Raw genomic sequence first — 18,414 nt, 5'->3', positions numbered from 1 at the left:
AGGAACTAAGAACTGCCGCTTGCAACTCCTGGGGTAGAAAGATCTTATCTTTGAACCAAAGAAGCTCATCTCTGGACTGTAGGGCTGAATCAGGTGGAGCAGAGGCGTCCCTAGAAGCTTGCTTGATCTGTGAGAGTAGATCCCCTTGGAGCAGCAGAAAGTTTCCTGAGGACAAGATGGTGTCTGGAGATGGAGATGCTTCAGGTCCATTGTACATTCGTGACAGTGCATCAGGCTTGGTGTTCTTTGATCAGGGGCGATAGGTTATGTGGAATGAAAATCTGGTAAAGAAAAGTGCCCACCTGGCCTGTCGTGGTCTTAATCTCTTGGCAGTCTTTAAATATTCCAGATTCTTGTGATCTGTATAAACAAGAATTGGATGAGCTGCTCCCTCCAGGAGATATCGCCACTCCTCAAGCGCGGCTTTAATCGCCAACAATTTTCGATCACCCACATCATAGTTTCTCTCTGCTTCAGATAATTTGCGAGAAAAGAAAGCGACTGGGTGCAAAAGAGCCCTAGGCCCCTGTCTCTGGGAAAGCACTGCACCAACCGCTATTTCTGAGGCGTCCACCTCCAAAATGTATGCTAATGTGGAATCAGGGTGCTTTAAGACTGAGGCTGAAACAAACAGATCCTTTAGCGTTGTGAAGGCCGCCTGAGCTTCAGTAGACCAATGGAACTTAAGGCCCTGCTTGGTTAACTTTGTAATGGGAGAAATGATGGTTGAGAATCCTTTGAAGAATTTCCTGTAGAAATTCGCAAACCCTACAAAACATTGGATTCCCTTCTTGTCGGTGGGAGCAGGCCAGTCCAGAATAGCAGAGACCTTCTGAGGGTCCATCTTAATACCCTCTACAGAGATAATTAGACCAAGGAACTGGATATTCTCTTGTTCAAAGACACATTTCTCAGGTTTGGCATAGAGGCCATGTAGCCGAAGTCGGTTCAAGACATTTCTCACATGTTCATGATGCTCAGCTATAGAAGAAGAAAAAAATCAGGATATCATCTAAGTAGATAATAACAAACAGGTCAAGATAGTCTCTGAAGATGTCATTCACAAAGTGTTGAAATGTAGCAGGAGCATTGCACAGTCCAAAGGGCATGGCTAAATATTCAAAGTGCCCAAACCGGGTACGGAAAGCCGTCTTCCATTCGTCTCCTCTACGAATGCAGACAAGGTTGTAGGCACCACGAAGATCCAGCTTGGAGAACACTACTGCAGACCCTAGTCTTTGAAAAAGTTCTGGCACCAAGGGCAAAGGATATCGGTTCTTAATTGTGATTTTATTAAGTGCCCGATAATCCACACAAGGGCGTAGAGAATGGTCTTTCTTCTCCACAAAGAAGATTGTGGAGGGTCAGATGAACCCTTTCTCCAGATTGTCATCAATATAAGTCTTTAATGCCCCTAGTTCTAGTTCTGACAAGGGGAAAATCCTCCCAAAAGGAATCTCTGCCCCTGGAAGAAGTTCAATTGGGCAATCTTATGGCCGATGGGGAGGAAGGATCTCAGCCCCCTTTTGACTGAAAACGTCCAAGAAGCTGTGGTAGGCTTCAGGTACAATTCGGCAGGTTTCGGTGTCAGTTTCCATGCATAGTAAGGAAGAAGGGGCATCGGTGACTTCTGGTAGACAGTGTTGCTGGCAGTAAGAGGATACGAACTTAATCTTCCCCGAGGTCCAATCGATTTGCGGATTATGTGCCTTTAGCCACGGCATGCCTAATATGATGGGAAATAGAGGAGACTCAATGACATCTAGACAAAGTAGCTCTTGATGAGTGCCGGCAATGGTGGTAAGCAGGGGTACAGTCTCCTGAGTTACTGGCCCTGATCTGAGGGTAGAGCCATCGGCCAAGTATACTGAAAGTCCTTTCACTCTGGGCCGAAGGGGAATGTGATGTCTGGAAGCGAAGGACAAGTCTATGAAACCGCTGCAGGTCCCAGAATCAAGGATAGCGCTGGTTGGTATATTCCCTCCTGGGAGCTGTAAGAGAATCGGAACAGCCAGATGAGAAACGTCATTCAGTACAGCAGGGGTAAGAGCAGGGGAAATAGAAAAGCACTTACGAAGCTTTGCCGGGCATGTCCGTACAAAATGTCCAGATTCCCCGCAGTACAGGCACAGGTTACCAGCCCGACGGCGTTGACGCTCTTCAGGAGTAAGTGAAGGGCGTAAGAGGCCCAACTGCATCGGTTCTGGAGTATCTGAAGCAATGGCGGTTGAAGCTGGAGAAACAGAGTGGGAAGAACTAGGCACACGGGGCAACATCCAGACAGGACGAGAAGGACCAGAGGATCGCTCTGTACACCGTTCCCTCAGGCGTCTGTCTATCTGGATAGAGAGGTCTATGAGACCCTCTAGAGTCTCTGGAATGCCCACTCTGGCCAGTTCATCCTTTAAAGATTCTGGAAGGCCCATACGGAACTGGTACCATAAGGCAGCATTATTCCAGTTCGTGTCAGAACTCCAACGTCTGAATTCCGACATGTAGTCCTCCACAGGCCTGCGGCCTTGTTGTAGAGCATGCAAGGCTACCTCTGCAGTGGCGGTTAATTGAGGATCCTCATATAGCAATGACATGGCCTGAAAGAAGTCGTTTAAGGTATCAAGTGAAACATCCTTCTCCTCTAGAAGACGATGGGCCCAGGACTGGGGCTAGCCTGACAACAGAGAGATCACGAACCCCACTTTAGTAGCCTCCAGTGAGAAAGTCCTTGGCTGAAGGGCAAAAAAGAGTTCACATGAATTACGAAAAGTCCTGAATTTACTCCGGTTGCCCGAAAATCTTTCAGGCGTGGGGACCCTGGGTTCAGGCGGCATCATCACCACTGAAGGCGCAGCAGAAGTCCCGGAAGCAGGGGGTGTGGATGCTGCTAAAGCTTGGATTCGGCCTTCCAGTTGGGTATAGCCCTCTTGTAGGCTTTTTACTACTTGGGTAAGTTTAGCAAGATGGCAGCAGAGCTCGTCCATAGGAGAGGCTCCCTGCGTGGGCTCGGACATGGCTGTCCGGTACTGTCACGTACCTGATGGCGGAGCCCAGAGTGCAGGGAGTGGCCTCTCGTGTGCCTCTGGCTCAAGAACCCCTGATAGAGGGAACAGGGACTCGAGAGCACAGGGGGCCACAAGTGCCTGACAGGTGACAGGTGTCTCTGTAGTTCAACTGGAGCACTGGAACAGCGGACTGTAAGAAGATGCACCGGATCACTGGCAGGAACACTGGAACTACTGGCGGTGAGGAAAAGCACTGGAGCAGGCAGGAACTCTGGAACAGCAGGCAGCAGGGAGGTGTTCTGTAGTTCAGCTGGAGCACTGGAACAGCAGGCTGTAAGAAGATGCACTGGAACTCTGGCAGGAACACTGGAACCACTGGTTGTGAGGAGAAGCACTGTGGCAGGCAGGAACTCTGGAACAGCAGGCGGCAGGGAGGTGTTCTGTAGTTCAGCTGGAGCACAAGCAGAATCAGACAGGCCGGGTCAACACTGGCGGGCAAGCAGGTACCAAACGGAGGCAGAAGAATAGTCAGGATACAGTCCGGGTTGGCAACAGGCAGGTAGCGGATAACCGTAGGAAAGGGCAGGAGAATAGTCAAAACAAGCCGGGGTCAGGGACTGGCAGCAAACAGGAGTAGTCAAGAACAGGCCGGGTAAACAGGAAGCAGGTAGGCAGGTATTCAGGTAGCTTAGGGTCACAGGGAACGCTGTAGACCAGACAGCAAGGAAGCATGCTGACAGACTCCTTTAAATAGGCCTAATGGCGCCAAACGCTGTCACACTGCACGTCTGCGTGCATCCGCGCGCACTCGTGCACGCCCGTGTACCGATCGTACGTGCCCGTTCGTACCATCGTGCACCCGCGTACAACCGTTCGTACTAGCGCGCACCCGCATGCGTCCGTTTGCGCCAACGCGCCTCCGCACGCGTCCTCTGGCTCTATCAACAGTGGTTCTGTTAACCGATCTTCCACCGACGGCTGTGCTAACAGGACGCCTTTCATGACAATTAGGTTTGGAATGGTAGTATTGTAAGCTGTAGAGGAACTGAAGGAGATGATGTTGCGTGTCCCGTTGCCCAAACTGACCCCGGGGTGGTCAGAGTAAGACTGTATGGAGAAGGGTGGATGGAGGGCATGTGATCAATTGCTCACATCAAAATATGTATAATTTATTCATATATAATGAAATAAAAACAAATGGATAATACCAATACTACGTTTCATGCAAACAGGTAACAAAATATGCATAAAATAAAAATAGATTAAAAGTAACACAAGCCCATGTTAAGGTGAGTGTTTAAAATCGGCTGACGCGTTTCGAGGATAACCTCTTCATCAGAGCCTTGAGAACCAGGGCACAGTCTGTATAGGCCAGTAGGCCAACATGTGTACACGAAAAGGAATGGCTAGTTGGGAGGTGTAGCCTGTGATGAATAGTTAGTTTTTCTGAGTTCCATACCAGTCCACGTTCAAACGTTCTATGTGGTGTGTTGACGGTATGTGTGTTCTCCTTTAAATTGTTGATGTGAGACTGTGGGGTGAACCTGTCTCACGGCTGGATGGAGGAGAGGCTGCAGCCTGTGTAAGTCCTAGGGGGAGAAAGCAGTCCTGTGCTCTAGGAGGATGCAAGAGGGAAGATATCTCTTTGTACAATGCTGGAGCCGTGTGTGTCTGAAGCTGTCTCTCCGCCTCAAACATAGGTGAATGTCCTCCATCTAGCCCGTGAGACAGGTTCACCCCACAGTCTCACATCAACAATTTAAAGGAGAACACACATACCATCAACATACCACATAGAACGTTTGAACGTGGACTGGTATTGAACTCAGAAAAACTAACTATTCATCACAGGCTACACCTCCCAACTAGCCATTCCTTTTTATGTACACATGTTGGCCTACCGGCCTATACAGACTGTGCCCTGGTTCTCAAGGCTCTGATGAAGAAGTTATCCTCGAAACGCGTCAGCCGATTTTAAACACTCACCTTAACATGGGACTGTCCCTGATTTGGAGCAATGTCCCTCTGTCCCTCTTTCCCCCACATTTGTCCCTCATTTTGGTCTGATCTGTATAGCTGTGCATAAAATGTACTTTTTATCTTTCAAAAAGTGTTTCCCAGTGCTAAACCTTTCATCCAATTTCTAAATTGCTGCATTTGTACATTTTAAAAGCCAATATAAAGGAATAGTAGTAGTAAAAAAAAGTCCTAAAAGTTGATTTAATTAACTTTTTTTTTGGTAATTCTCCTTTAAGGGGGTGTGGCAGGGGGCATGTCCTATGCCTACATACATCTGTTAGTAGGTGTCCCTCATTCCCATCTCAAAATGTTGGGAGGTATGTGTTTTGCAACGGTTTTGTTACATGGGGATTTGTGCGGTTAGAAAAAACAAAACTTGACTGCGTCCAGGACCGATTTATTGCAGCTGTCTGCACATAACTGCAGGTAATCACAGTGTACTATTTCTCCTGCGGATAGCAGCAGTAACAAGGAAAGAAAAACAACAGGAAGCACATCAGAAATGGCAAGAATGTTCCAACACAGGTAAATGCAGCTAATCGCAATGTGCAAGTGATCGCTGTGCCTGGAGTCTTGGAATTTCAAAATAACAAAACATGTTTTTAACAGCAGCAGAACAGCCGCCCGTGTGAAAGAGGCCTAAGTAGCGCCAACTTATTATTCCCTGGGTCCTGTGCTATCAGAAAATGTATAGGTTGGGATTTTTTTTTTTACAAATTTTCAAAGCTGTAAGAATAAAATAGTAAAACATACTAAAAAAAGTGAAAAATAGCAAAAATGGTCCAGACACCTGGCTTTAAAAGTAGGGAAGGGTCTGGCAGGGAAAGGGTAATGACGATCGGACATTCCGACAATAAAACCGTGGATTTTTTTCCGACGGATGTTGGCTCAAACTTGTCTTGCATACACATGGTCGCACAAATGTTGTCGGAAATTCCGATCGCCAAGAACGCTGTGACGTACAATACGTACGACGAGACGGGAAAAATTAGGTTCAATAGCCAGTGCGGCTCCTTCTGCTTGATTCCGAGCATGCGTGGAACTTTTGTGCGTCGGAATTGTGTACACACGCTCAGAATTTCCGTCAACAAGTCTTGTTGTCGGAAAATTTGAGAACCAGCTCTCAAACAGTTGTTTTCGGAAATTTCCGACAGCAAATGTCAGATGGCGCCTACACACGGTCGGAATTTCCGACAACAAGCTCACTTTGAACATTTGTTGGCGGAAATTCCGATCGTCTGTACGCGGCATTAGAGTAACCCTCTAATAATAAAAATCTTTAAACCACCATACATTTGCCTTCCACACTGACTCCAATATGGTCAAAATTCATGGGAGCCAAAACTGTCCTTCCCTAATTCCACACAATGCTTCGAAGAGAAAGAAAACAAATGGAAATACTTAAATAATCATCTTACAAAATTACAACTGAATTTTGTGTTTTGCCTGAAGTGTTTTTTGAGCGGATTAAATGAACCATCTGCCGAATAGGCAATGCACCTCCACATCAATGTAAACACAGGAGTTTATTGAAGGCTCGACAGGTGGCCTAGCAGGTACAGTTTGCTCCACCTTCTCTATCATTTGCACAATGAATTGATACATTCCGGCACAAGATCTTTGTCCAGGACCTGCAACCATGACAGCAGCATACAACAATCACACCCCATAACTGACTAAATCACACCTACAGGCTCTGAAAACACATGGGCCAAAAACAAGCCTCACTAGTGGCTGCAGAGAACATCAATGTTACATCCATAAAACCTCCCTGGCTGGATATTACAAAAAAATTAATATGCCAAACTATTTGCTGCTGTCAAGTTTTAAAAAGAGCTCTGTGTTCAGGTATGTATGAAGTTGGCTGGCTCCTACAGAATTTTACTTATTTTTCATTTTGTACTGTTCATGCCATCTAAAATTAATATGTTACTAATATATATTAATATATATTATAATATATAATAATATAATATATATAATATGTTACTTCTACTGCAGTAAGAATGTAGCACCTAATTTCACGTTTTCTCCAGATTGGACTTCATATATTTATTTGCAGAATGATAATATTAATAATAAGCTTTATTCTATATTGCGTATAATATAATATAATATAATATAATATAATATAATATAATATAAATTACTTCTATTGCATTCAGAATGTAGCACCTAATTGCACGATTTCTCCAGATTGGAGTTCATATATTTATTTGCAGAGATTAATAATATTAATAATAAGCTTTATTTTATATTGTGTCTTTAAAGGTAGCTTCTCAAAGCGCTTTAAAAAGGTAAGGGAAAAAGCAATACACAGGATAAAATAAAAGAAAAAAAAGGACAATTACAAGAAAGCTTGCCTATGGAAAAAAGTTTTTAGATTTGATTTGAATGAGTTTGGGGAATATGACTCTCTGATGTTCTTTAGAAATGAATTTCAGAGTTTTGGGGTGTAGCAGGAGAAGGCTCCGTCTCCCATTGAGTGCAGGTGAGTAGGGGACGCACATACAGAAGACCAGAATTTGAGGAGCGGAGGTTATTCATGGGGGAGTGATAAAAGTTCAGATAGATAATGGGGAGCCAAGCCATTAAGAGCCATATAGGTAAGCAAGAGGACCTTAACCACTTGCCTACTTGGCACTTTTACCCCCTTCCTGCCCAGGCCAATTTTCAGCGCTGTCGTACTTTGAATGACAATTGTGCGGTCATGCAACACCGTACCCAAACAAATTTCTTATCATTTTTTTTCACACAAATAAAGCTTTCTATTGGTGGTATTTAATCACTGCTGGGGTTTTATTTTTTGGTAAATAAACAAAGAAAGACCAAAAATTTTGAAAAGAAAATAGCTTTTTCATAACTTGTTCTAAAATTTTGCAAACAGGTCATTTTTCTCCTTCACTGATGGGCATTGGTGGAACTGGTGAGGCGGCACTGATAGGTGAAACTAATGAGGAGGCACTGATGGGCACTGATAGGTGAAACGAATGAGGAGGCACTGATGGGCAGCACTGTTGGGACTGCACTGATAATCAGTGCCCTGATTATTAGTGTACATGTCTCTTTTACAAAAGCCGGTTATAGGTTCTCTTCTCTCCTCATGCTGTCAGCGAAAGTAGTGCCAGTGACTGGCTATTGTTTACATCCATGATCAGCTATGATTGGACGCTGAATGGCTCTTTAACTCAATCTGTGATCAGCAGTATGCTCCGGACACCGCGATCACAGATCGCTCTGCTGCAGGCGCGATCCCAGAACTAGACGGCTGTGCTGTAGCCGTCATTTGGCTATTGCACAGTCGGCAAGTGGGTAAAGTCTATGTGTAGCCAGTACAAGGACTCCAGGATAGAGGTAATATGATCACTTGTACCCGACCTAGTGAGGATTTTGGATGCAAAATTTTATACATATTGGATTTAGTTACACCAGTGAATAGAGCATTGCAGCATTAAAGTCAGGGGAACTCAAATGAACTTATGTGGTGTTCCTCTGACTTTTACTCTTTTATGTCTACTACTAATATCTGAAGTCCCTATTGCTTTCGGGCTCCTCCGATGGTCTCCTTTCATTATCCCATACCCTTGTGCTCCGCCCCTTTTTTTTTTCTTCCTTGTCTCTCTTCCTCTTCCCTTTTTTTTTTCTTCCTTCTTTCTACTACTTCTGCTATTTTTTTGGTATACTTCTTTTGATAGTTTACCATATTGCCAGCTAACTTGGATATCATACCCCTAGCTGAACTTGAAGTTGCTGTTCAGTATCCCATATGGAGCATACCTTTTCTTTGACATCTGCTTCTTCAATGTAGTCCACTGGCTTCTGATGTCCTGAAGGTTTTGTTGATATTTGCTAACTGTGTCTCCTAACCATTGTGTAATAACATTTTTTGTTCTACATTGTATTTTGATCATCTTATCTGGGTTGTACGAGTTTGGATGCATTTGTTCAGACGCAATCTGTATTTGTACAGCAAGTCTGTATTGTCTGCAAATACTTAACCTCTATGCTCCGACAGCACGCAAATATGTGGCCTCCTATTTGCGTGCAATATTGCAAAAACAGCTGTGCCGAGAGCACGTGCTCCCGCCACAGTTACCAGTGGGTAACTAAAAGCTCTGATCGCTGCTTGCAAACAGGAGCTTTCCATTCAGATGACCGCTGTGACAGCCAATCACGGTGGTCACATGATCATAAACCTCACCCCTTCATCCCGGCATCTTAAACCCCTTAAAGGGCCGGGAGAAATATGTAACCAGGTTTTAAAAATAGTTTCCTTTAGGTTCTCTCCCTAGCAGAGTACATAGAGGAACAATTAATTTACCCCCTTTCTGATACAGCTTATGTACTTGAATAAACAGTGCCATGTTAAAGCACACGGACACCTAAAAACCCACTCAAAAACATGCATTGGAAGTCTCTTCTCCCTCATGATCAGTGTGTAGATGCCTCTGATTTAGATAAGAAGATGTGATCTTGGGGGGCACTGTCAATGGAGAGGAGTCCGACGTAAAAAATGAGACTAGGAGCTGCCTATAGTAATTTGGTAGGGGCAGAACAGTTGTTTTTTTGCGACACGGCACTGCGTTACTTTGACAATTGCGCAGTCGTGCGATGCTGTACCCAAATAAAATGTAAGTCCTTTTTTTTCCCCCACAAATAGAGCTTTCTTTGGGTGGTATTTGATCACCTCTGCGGTTTTTAAAGGACTGACCATTTTGGAAAAAAATAAATCAATATTTTTTACTTTCCACTATAAAACACATCCAATAAAAACATGCAAAAAATCGAATGTATTCATCAATTTAGGCCAATATGTATTCTGCTACATATTTTTGGTAAAAAAAAATCCCAATAAGCGTTATAGTGTCTACAAATTATGGGATTATTTTTATGGATTTTTTTTTTACTAGTAATGGTGGCGATTAGCAACTTATAGCAAGACTGTGATATTGCGGCAGTCAAATCAGATACCTAACTAACACTTTCGAAACTATTTTTTTTTTTTTGGGACCAGTGACATTATTACAGTGATCAGTGCTAAAAATATGAGAATGTCCATAATAGCATACATAAACTATAGGAGTAAACATACACTATAAAACAGCGCTAATGTTGAGCAAAACTATATAAGAAATCATGCGGCCAACTACGCATAAAAAAAATCAGACAGAGAAGTAGAGAGTCCGTGAAGTGGTCAGAGGAATGTCCATAAGTGACAATACAGCCGTATCCCAGTGTGCGCCTTCCACCGGTCAATGAAATTTCACCCTGTGTTGACACTCTCCCCCTAGGGGGTCAGACTCACCAGATCTGCAAATCATAAAAGCCTCCAAGAGCAAAAAGATCTCCTCAACATCTCTCTCTCAATACCACTCCGGGGGGTTTTCAGGGGGGGTCACAACTCCACACAGATGAGTAAAAAGAAAGAAAAATGTGCACATAGCATAATTCTGTTTATTGAAGTCAAAACCCACAATCTTCAAGAAAACCCTTCAATCTATATACGTACATATAAAACAGTCAATCAAGCAGAATAGAAAAGGCTGCGTGTCACCATTCAAAAGATCAGCCGGCTCGGTGTCCAGGGGAACAAATCACTTCCTGGTTGTAGATCGGGCTGTGGTGGAACGCAAACCTCACTTCCGGCGTCGTGTAGGCCACGCACTGACGCGTTTCGTCATATCCTGACTTCGACAGAGGGCTAAAAATATGCACTCTCACTGTACTAATGTCACCGACAGGGAAGGGGTTAACATCCGGGGGCGATCAAAGGGTTAAATGTGTGCCTAGCTGCTGTTTTAGTGTAGTGGGGAGGTGTTTTTACTAGTGGAAGACATGGATCGGTGTTCTTGCTTTACAGGAACACAGGATCCATGCCTTCTGTACTGACAGAAGGGCAATCTGCCTTGTTTACATAGGAAGACTGTCGTTCTGCCTGTGTACTGAACGATTAGCGGGTGCCGGTGGACATTGCGGGCCGCGGGATCTGCTGATCAGCTCCCGCTGTGATTTTACCGCTTGCGTCCCAGACCGGGAAGTACAGGATCACGTACTAGGTACGTAAACCTGCGCAGGAGAGCTGCCTTGCCGCCGTATATGGACAGCAAGCGGTTTAGTGGAGGAGGTATGTTCACCATTTTTTTTGTTGGTGAGATGCATAATGTTCAGTAAACCAACTCAATGAAGTCAGACAGATGTTTCCCCACCCATTATTTTTAACCTATCCAAAGGGTGACAGCGATGCTGTGCAATTTCACTGCAGCGCTGTCACTCTGCTAAAGAAAACTGAAATATAACCAATACTGGCAGGATCAACAGGTAATAAAACATTGTTGTGTGGTTGTGGGAGGGGGAACGCGACTCAGAAATACATATACTACTGGCAGACTGCATTATATATGTAATTTTTATTTGCCCATAGTTTTTGCAAAGAGTAGAATAGAGGGAGACCTTTTTGCATTATGCAGAACTTCCTGATCCTAATGCCCTGTACACACGATCGGACTTTCCAACAGAAAATGTGCGATCGGAGCTTGTTGTTGGAAATTCCGACCGTGTGTAGGCTCCATCGGCTTTTTTCCATCAGAATTTCCGACACACTAAGTTTGAGAGCTGGATCTAAAATTTTCCGACAACAAAATCTGTTCGCATAAATTCCGATCGTATGTAGACAATTCCAACGCACAAAGTGCCACGCATGCTCAGAATCAAGCAGAGCCGCACTGGCTATTGAACTTAATTTTTCTCGGCTCGTCGTATGTGTTGTACGTCACCGCGTTCTTGATGTTCGGAATTTCCCACCAACTTTGTGTGACTGTGTGTATGAAAGACAAGTTTGAGCCAACATCCGTCGGAAAAAATCCAATGGATTTTGTTGTCGGAATGTGCGATCGTGTGTACAGGGCATAAGTTGTTCAGATATCACATGCTGAGGCAGGGGAATAACTGACTGCTAGAGTTCTCTCTCCACTCATTGACTCACACAGCAGCAGGAACCATTGGCACTTGCTGCTAACAATCACTGCCAGTGAGCCAATGAGTAGAAAGCGGAAGCAGGGCTGAGCCACGCTCGTGTGTAAATGGACGCACAGTGCGTGGCTCGGGAGCGAGCCTGCTCGAGTGCCCCCATAGCAAGAGGCTTGCTATAGGGGCACTCAGCAGGTGGGAGGAGCCAGGACTACCAGCAGGCAAGTATAACATGTTTGTTATTGAAAAAAAAAAAAAAAACATTGCACAGAGCAGGTAAGTATAAACATGTTTGTTTAAAAAATATATATATTTTAGAATCACTTTAAGGAGGCAGTTTGTATGCAAACAGCACTTAGCCTTGTACATCATTAGATAAGTCGATCAATATAAAATAAACTATTATATTCATTTTTTACCTCCATAGAAAAAATACTGTGATATAATGATTGAAATAACACAGAGGGAATCATTTGGAAGCCATGTTAATGGATGTTTCGAACACCACTAACAAAAGTTTAGATGGATTCTACAATGATCTTCGCAGAAAATATCCCAACACATTCACCATCGCAACTGAGCTGGGCAAAGGAGATGGATCAGTTCATAAACTGCCACGTTTGGATAGGACACCTTCTCCGGCACCACAGGGGATTCTACCCAGTCCCTTTAACAGTGGTTCTCAAAGATGGACTCCTGACAGTTTCCTGTCCAAGGTGAAGTTACAAAAATTTCAAAATGAGGAGAAACAGGAAGTGGAAACTTTCCCAAGGAATGTAGGTGCTGTCATTGTCCGGGATAAAACAAAACTTGTGCCCATATGGAATAAAAGGGAATACCTAGCTGCTCAGAACCAGGCTTCATTTCATCTGCCAAATCTACACACTCAAGTTCAGCAAAACAAAGCTGAGCTACAAAACAGGCTGAACGTCTCTAGAAAAATCAACAATGAGGCGAAGAATAATCAAAGTCCTACAGTAACACTAAGCAAAAAACAAAAACCAGCAGAGATCAGGTCTTCTAATGAAAGTATATCTACTGGAGATAGTTCAGTAGCACCTGCAAATATTTCCAAGCCTAAGACTGATCCTTTGGGAACCATCATGAAAGAACTTTTGCCCAGCAAGCCTGGAAAGTTAATGACAGACCAGCCCAAGGACAATGACTTCTTATACAGGAATGGTAAATGTTTATCCTAAAATGTCACTACAATGTAGTGATTTTGCCTAGAGAAGTGAAATAAATGACCTATTTCCCAAATCTGTAGAACCCACAGAGATGCTTACAATCTAATATACTTAACCACTTGACCACTGGGCACTTAAACCCCCTTAATAACCAGACCAATTTTCAGCTTTCGGTGCTCTCACACTTTGAATGACACTCAGTCATGCAACACTGTACCCAAATGAATTTTTTGTCCTTTTTTTCACACAAATAGAGCTTTCTTTTGGTGGTATTTAATCACTGCTGGGTTCTTTATTTTTTGCGCTATAAAAGAAAAAAGACTGAAAATTCTGTAAAAAAATGCATTTTTCTTCCTTTCTGTTATAAAATTTTGCAAATTAGTAATATTTTCTTCATATATTTTGGCCAAAATGTATACCGCTACATATCTTTGGTAAGAATAACCCAAATCGGTGTATATTATTTGGTCTTTGTGAAAGTTATAGAGTCCACAAGCTATGGTGCCAATCTCTGAAAATTGATCACACCTGAAGTACTGACGGCCTATCTCATTTCTTGAGACCCTAACATGCCAGAAAAGTACAAATACCCCCCAAATGACCCCTTTTTGGAAAGAAGACATTCCAAGGTATTCAGAAAGATGCATGATGAGTTTTTTGAAGTTGTCATTTTTTCCCACAATTCTTTGCAAAATCAAGATTTTTTTTTCTTTTTTTTTTTTTTTTCACAAAATTGTCATATTAGCAGGTTATTTCTCACACACAGCATATGCATACCACAAATTACACCCCAAAACACATTCTGCTATTACTCCCGAGTATGGCGATACCACATGTGTGAGACTTTTACACAGCGTGGCCACATACAGAGTCCCAACATGCACGGTGCACCTTCAGGCGTTCTGGAGTGCCCAGGCCAATTCTGACATTTCTCTCCTACATGTAAAAATCATCATTTATTTGCTAGAAAATTACATAGAACCCCAAAACATTATATATATTTTTTTAGCAAAGACCCTAGAGAATACAATGGCGGTCGTTGCAACTTTTTATCTCGCACGGTATTTGCGCAGCAATTTTTCGAACACGTTTTGTTTGAAAAAAAAAACAGTTTTGTGCTTTCAAAAAAAACAAAACAGTAAAGTTAGCTCAATGTTTTTACATAATGTGAATAATGAAGTTATGCCGAGTAAATAGATACCTAACATGTCACCCTTCAAAATTGCACACGCTCGTGGAATGGCGCCAAACTTCGCTACTTAAAAATCCCCATAGGAGACGCTTTAAAAAATTTTACTGGTTACATGTTGTGAGTTACAGAGGAGGTCTAGGGCCAAAATTATTGCTCTCGCTCTACCGATCGCAGCGATACCTCACATGTGTGGTTTGAACACCATTTTCATATGTGGGCGCAACTTATGTATGCGTTCGCTTCTGACTGCGAGCACACGGGGAGATTTTATTTTTTTTTATTGTTCATTTTACTTTATTTATTTTAGTTTGAGGCTTTTTTCCAAAAAATAAATTTTTTGATCACTTTTATTTCTATTACAAGGAATGTAAACATCCCCTGTAATAGGAATATGGCATGACAGGTCCTCTTTACAGTAAGATATGGGGTCAATAAGACCTCACATCTCACCTCTAGGCTGGGAAGCCTGAAATAAAAAAAATAAAAAAATGATCCTGGCTTCGATCGTAGCGGTGAGTCGGTAGAAGCACCTGAGGGCGGTGAGAGGGGGGGGGGCGTCCCCTCTCGCCTCCCGTAAGAATGATCAAGCAGTGGAACAGCCGCTATGATCGTTCTTATGGTGTAGGGAATCGCCGGCTGAAAAAGATGATATCTGAATGATGCCTGTAGCTGCACCCATCATTCAGATATCCCCGCACAAAGTCAAGGACGTCGTATGACGGCCGGCGGGCAGGAAGTGGTTAAAACGCTTTTTTTTTTAACACAAAGTTGTCCATTTATACAATATTTCTAACATATAGCATGTACATACCAAAAATGACACCCCAAAATAGATTCTCCTGCTCCTCCTGAGTACGGCGATACCACATGTGTGAGACTTCCATAGCCTGGCCACATACAGAGGCCGAGTACAGTCGAGCATGGCCGAGTACAGCCGAGCATGGCCGAGTATGGCTGAGCATGGCAAAGTATGGCTGGGTATCACAGAGTATGGCTGGGTATGGCCGAGTATGGCTGAGCATGGCAAAGTATGGCTGGGTATCGCAGAGTATTGTGGGGTATGGCGGAGTATGGCGGGGCATGGCGGAGCATGGCGGAGTATGGCGGGGTATGGCGGAGTATGGCAGGACATGGCGGAGTATGGCGGAGTATGGCGGGGTATGGCGGGGTATGACGGAGTATGGCGGGGTATGGCGGAGTATGGCGGAGTATGGCGGGGTATGGCGGAGTATTGCACAGGGTTGCACAGGATCATTGCAGAGTATTGCACAGGGTTGCACAGGATCATTGCAGAGTGTTGCACAGGGTTGCACAGGATCATTGCAGAGAATTGCACAGGGTTGCACAGGATCATTGCAGAGTATTGCACAGGGTTGCAGAGGATCGTTGCAGAGTATTGCACAGGGTTGCACAGGATCATTGCAGAGTATTGCACAGGATCATTGCAGAGTATTGCACAGGGTTGCAGAGGATCGTTGCAGAGTATTGCACAGGGTTGCACAGGATCATTGCAGAGTATTGCACAGGATCATTGCAGAGTATTGCACAGGGTCATTGCAGAGTATTGCACAGGGTTGCACAGGATCATTGCAGAGTATTGCACAGGATCATTGCAGAGTATTGCACAGGGTTGCACAGGATCATTGCAGAGTATTGCACAGGGTTGCAGAGTATTGCACAGGGTTGCACAGGATCCTTGCAGAGTATTGCACAGGGTCATTGCAGAGCATGGGGGGATGGCTGAGTATGGATGGATGGATGTTACTGTACATGTCACTGAGCTGCGCTGTGGGCACTACACATCCAGCCCACAGCGCGGCTCCCATCCAATCTCTCCCCCTCTGTACCGATCGGTACAGAGAGGGGAGGGAGGAACCGGCGTCATGACATGACGCCGGTTCGTTTACATGTGATCGCTCCGTCATTTGACCCGGCAGTCACGGATGTTCCCGTGTGCGCGCCCCAGGGGGCGCGCGGGAGCAGTTTTCTGGAATCACGTCATATGACGTGATCCCAGAGTTATCCAGCCGCCCTGCAGCCGTCATTTGGCTATGGGGCGGTTGGCAAGTGGTTAAACATGGACATACAGTGCCTTGAAAAAGTATCCATACCTCTTGAAATGTTTTCACATTTTGTCATGTTACAACCAAAATTGTAAATGTATTTTATTGGGATTTAATGTGATAGACCAGGGGTCTCCAAACTGCGGCCTGAGGGCCAGATGTGGCCCTTTGCTGGCCTTTATCTGGCCCTTTAGGCACTAATCCTCCAACTGACACCAACAAGAGGGAACCATTTCTTCCACTGATACCAATGATGGGTACTATTTCTCCTACTAATAGGGTCACTACTCTTCCTCCTACTGACCCCCAACCCTGAGGCCATATTTATTGTCACTGATGCTGGGCCTAGGACATTTTCTTCACCCGCTAGCCACAATCCGGCCCTCCTAAAGTCTGAAGGACAATAAACAGGCCCATAGGCGTGCGCAGCCTATGGCATTAGGGTGTGCACCCCAAAGCTCAAGCACACACTACTGATTACTCATGATGTTCATTCAGAAATGGGAAAGGGCTAGTAAATTACATTTTTACTGACCCCTTCCCCCACTCATCCTAAAATCTCCCGCAGAAACAGCTGGCGGGAGAGGGGGGAAGGAGGGGATACCAGATCAGTAGGGGGAATCTGTTCTGCACAGGGTGATTTGGGTGTTCCTGGGCACACCTGGCACACCCTGTGCGCACACCTATGAACGGGCCCTTTATTTGAAAAGTTTGGAGACCCCTGTGATAGACCACCACAAAGTGGCACATAATTGTGTTGTAGAAGGAAAATGATAAATGGTTTTCAAATTTTTCTATACATGTATATTTAAAAAGATTGGCGTGCATTTGTATTCAGCCCCCCTGAGTCAATACTTTGTAGAACCACCTTTCACTGCAATTACAGCTGCAAGTCTTTTTGGCGATGTCTCTACCAACTTTGCACATCTAGAGAGTGACATTTTTGCCCATTCTTCTTTGCAAAATAGCTCAAGCTCTGTCAGATTGGATGGAGAGTGTCTGTGAGCAGCAATTTTCTTTTGCAAATCTTTTATTTAGTCAAAGGGAGAGGTCCATGGACCCTTGACACGGAATAAACATTTTATCAATGTGTTCAGAACATTCGAGAATCAGTACAAAAGAGAAAAAATAAGAATGGTAAGGCGGCAATTTGTCCAGCTCTAGAAGGAGTTACATTGTTCAGTATGGTAAACCCATGTGACCTTCCTTTATCATTTTAACTTAATAACAATAAACATTTGCAACTGTGAAATCACAGAGCATGAAGGAAAGAAGAGAGACAGGATAAAAAAATGAAAAAAAAAAAAAAGCTAAGAGCAGAAAGAAAGTAGATAGAGGGAGAGGCAACAGTTGGGATAAAAGGGAAAGGGGGAGAGAGGGGGTGAAGTGGATGGGGGAGCAAAAACTGGGGGGGCTCAGATTTCAGAACCTTAGTGTCGTTAAGCAGCAATTTTCAAGTCTTGTCACAGATTCTCAATTGAATTTAGGTCTGGACTTTGACTGGGCCATTCTAACACATGAATATGCTTTGATTCTAAACCATTCCATTGTAGCTCTGGCTGTATGTTTAGGGTCGTTGCCCTGCTGGAAGGTGAACCTCCGCCCCAGTCTCAGGTCTTTTGCAGACTATAAAGCCCTGTACACACGATCGGACATTCCGACCACAAAATCCGTCAGATTTCTCCGACGGATTTTGGGCCAAACTTGTCTTGCATACACACGATCGCACAAAGTTGTCGGAAAATCCGATCGTTCTGAACGCAGTGACGTAAAACACGTACGTCGGGACTATAAACGAGGCAATAGCCAATAGCTTTCGTCTCTTAATCTATTCTGAGCATGCGTGGCACTTTGTGCGTCGGATTTGTGTACACACGATCGGAATTTCCAACAACACAATCCGATCGCACCTTTTCCGTCGGAAAATCTGACCGCGTGTACAGGGCATAACAGGTTTTCTTCTAAGATTGCCCTGTATTTGGCTCCAT

The 18,414-nt window shown here is 44.1% G+C and overlaps 1 protein-coding gene across 1 annotated transcript in view; it reads left to right on the top strand.

Moving 5' to 3' along the window:
• Positions 1-6,692: 6,692 nt before the first annotated feature.
• The window catches only part of LOC141108487 (uncharacterized), a 153,700-nt gene continuing 141,978 nt past the window's right edge, over positions 6,693-18,414 (top strand). Inside the window, exons 1-2 of the mRNA XM_073600135.1 lie at positions 6,693-6,866; positions 12,412-13,166. Coding sequence (XP_073456236.1) covers positions 12,467-13,166 — 700 coding nt within the window. The 5' untranslated portion in view covers positions 6,693-6,866; positions 12,412-12,466. The remainder of the gene's footprint in view (positions 6,867-12,411; positions 13,167-18,414) is intronic.

The sequence above is a fragment of the Aquarana catesbeiana genome, linkage group LG09 (genome assembly GCF_042186555.1).
Source record: "Aquarana catesbeiana isolate 2022-GZ linkage group LG09, ASM4218655v1, whole genome shotgun sequence".
Lineage (NCBI taxonomy): Eukaryota > Metazoa > Chordata > Amphibia > Anura > Ranidae > Aquarana > Aquarana catesbeiana.
The sequence above is the reverse complement of the archived record's forward strand: the minus strand, read 5'-3'. Positions and strand labels throughout refer to the sequence as shown.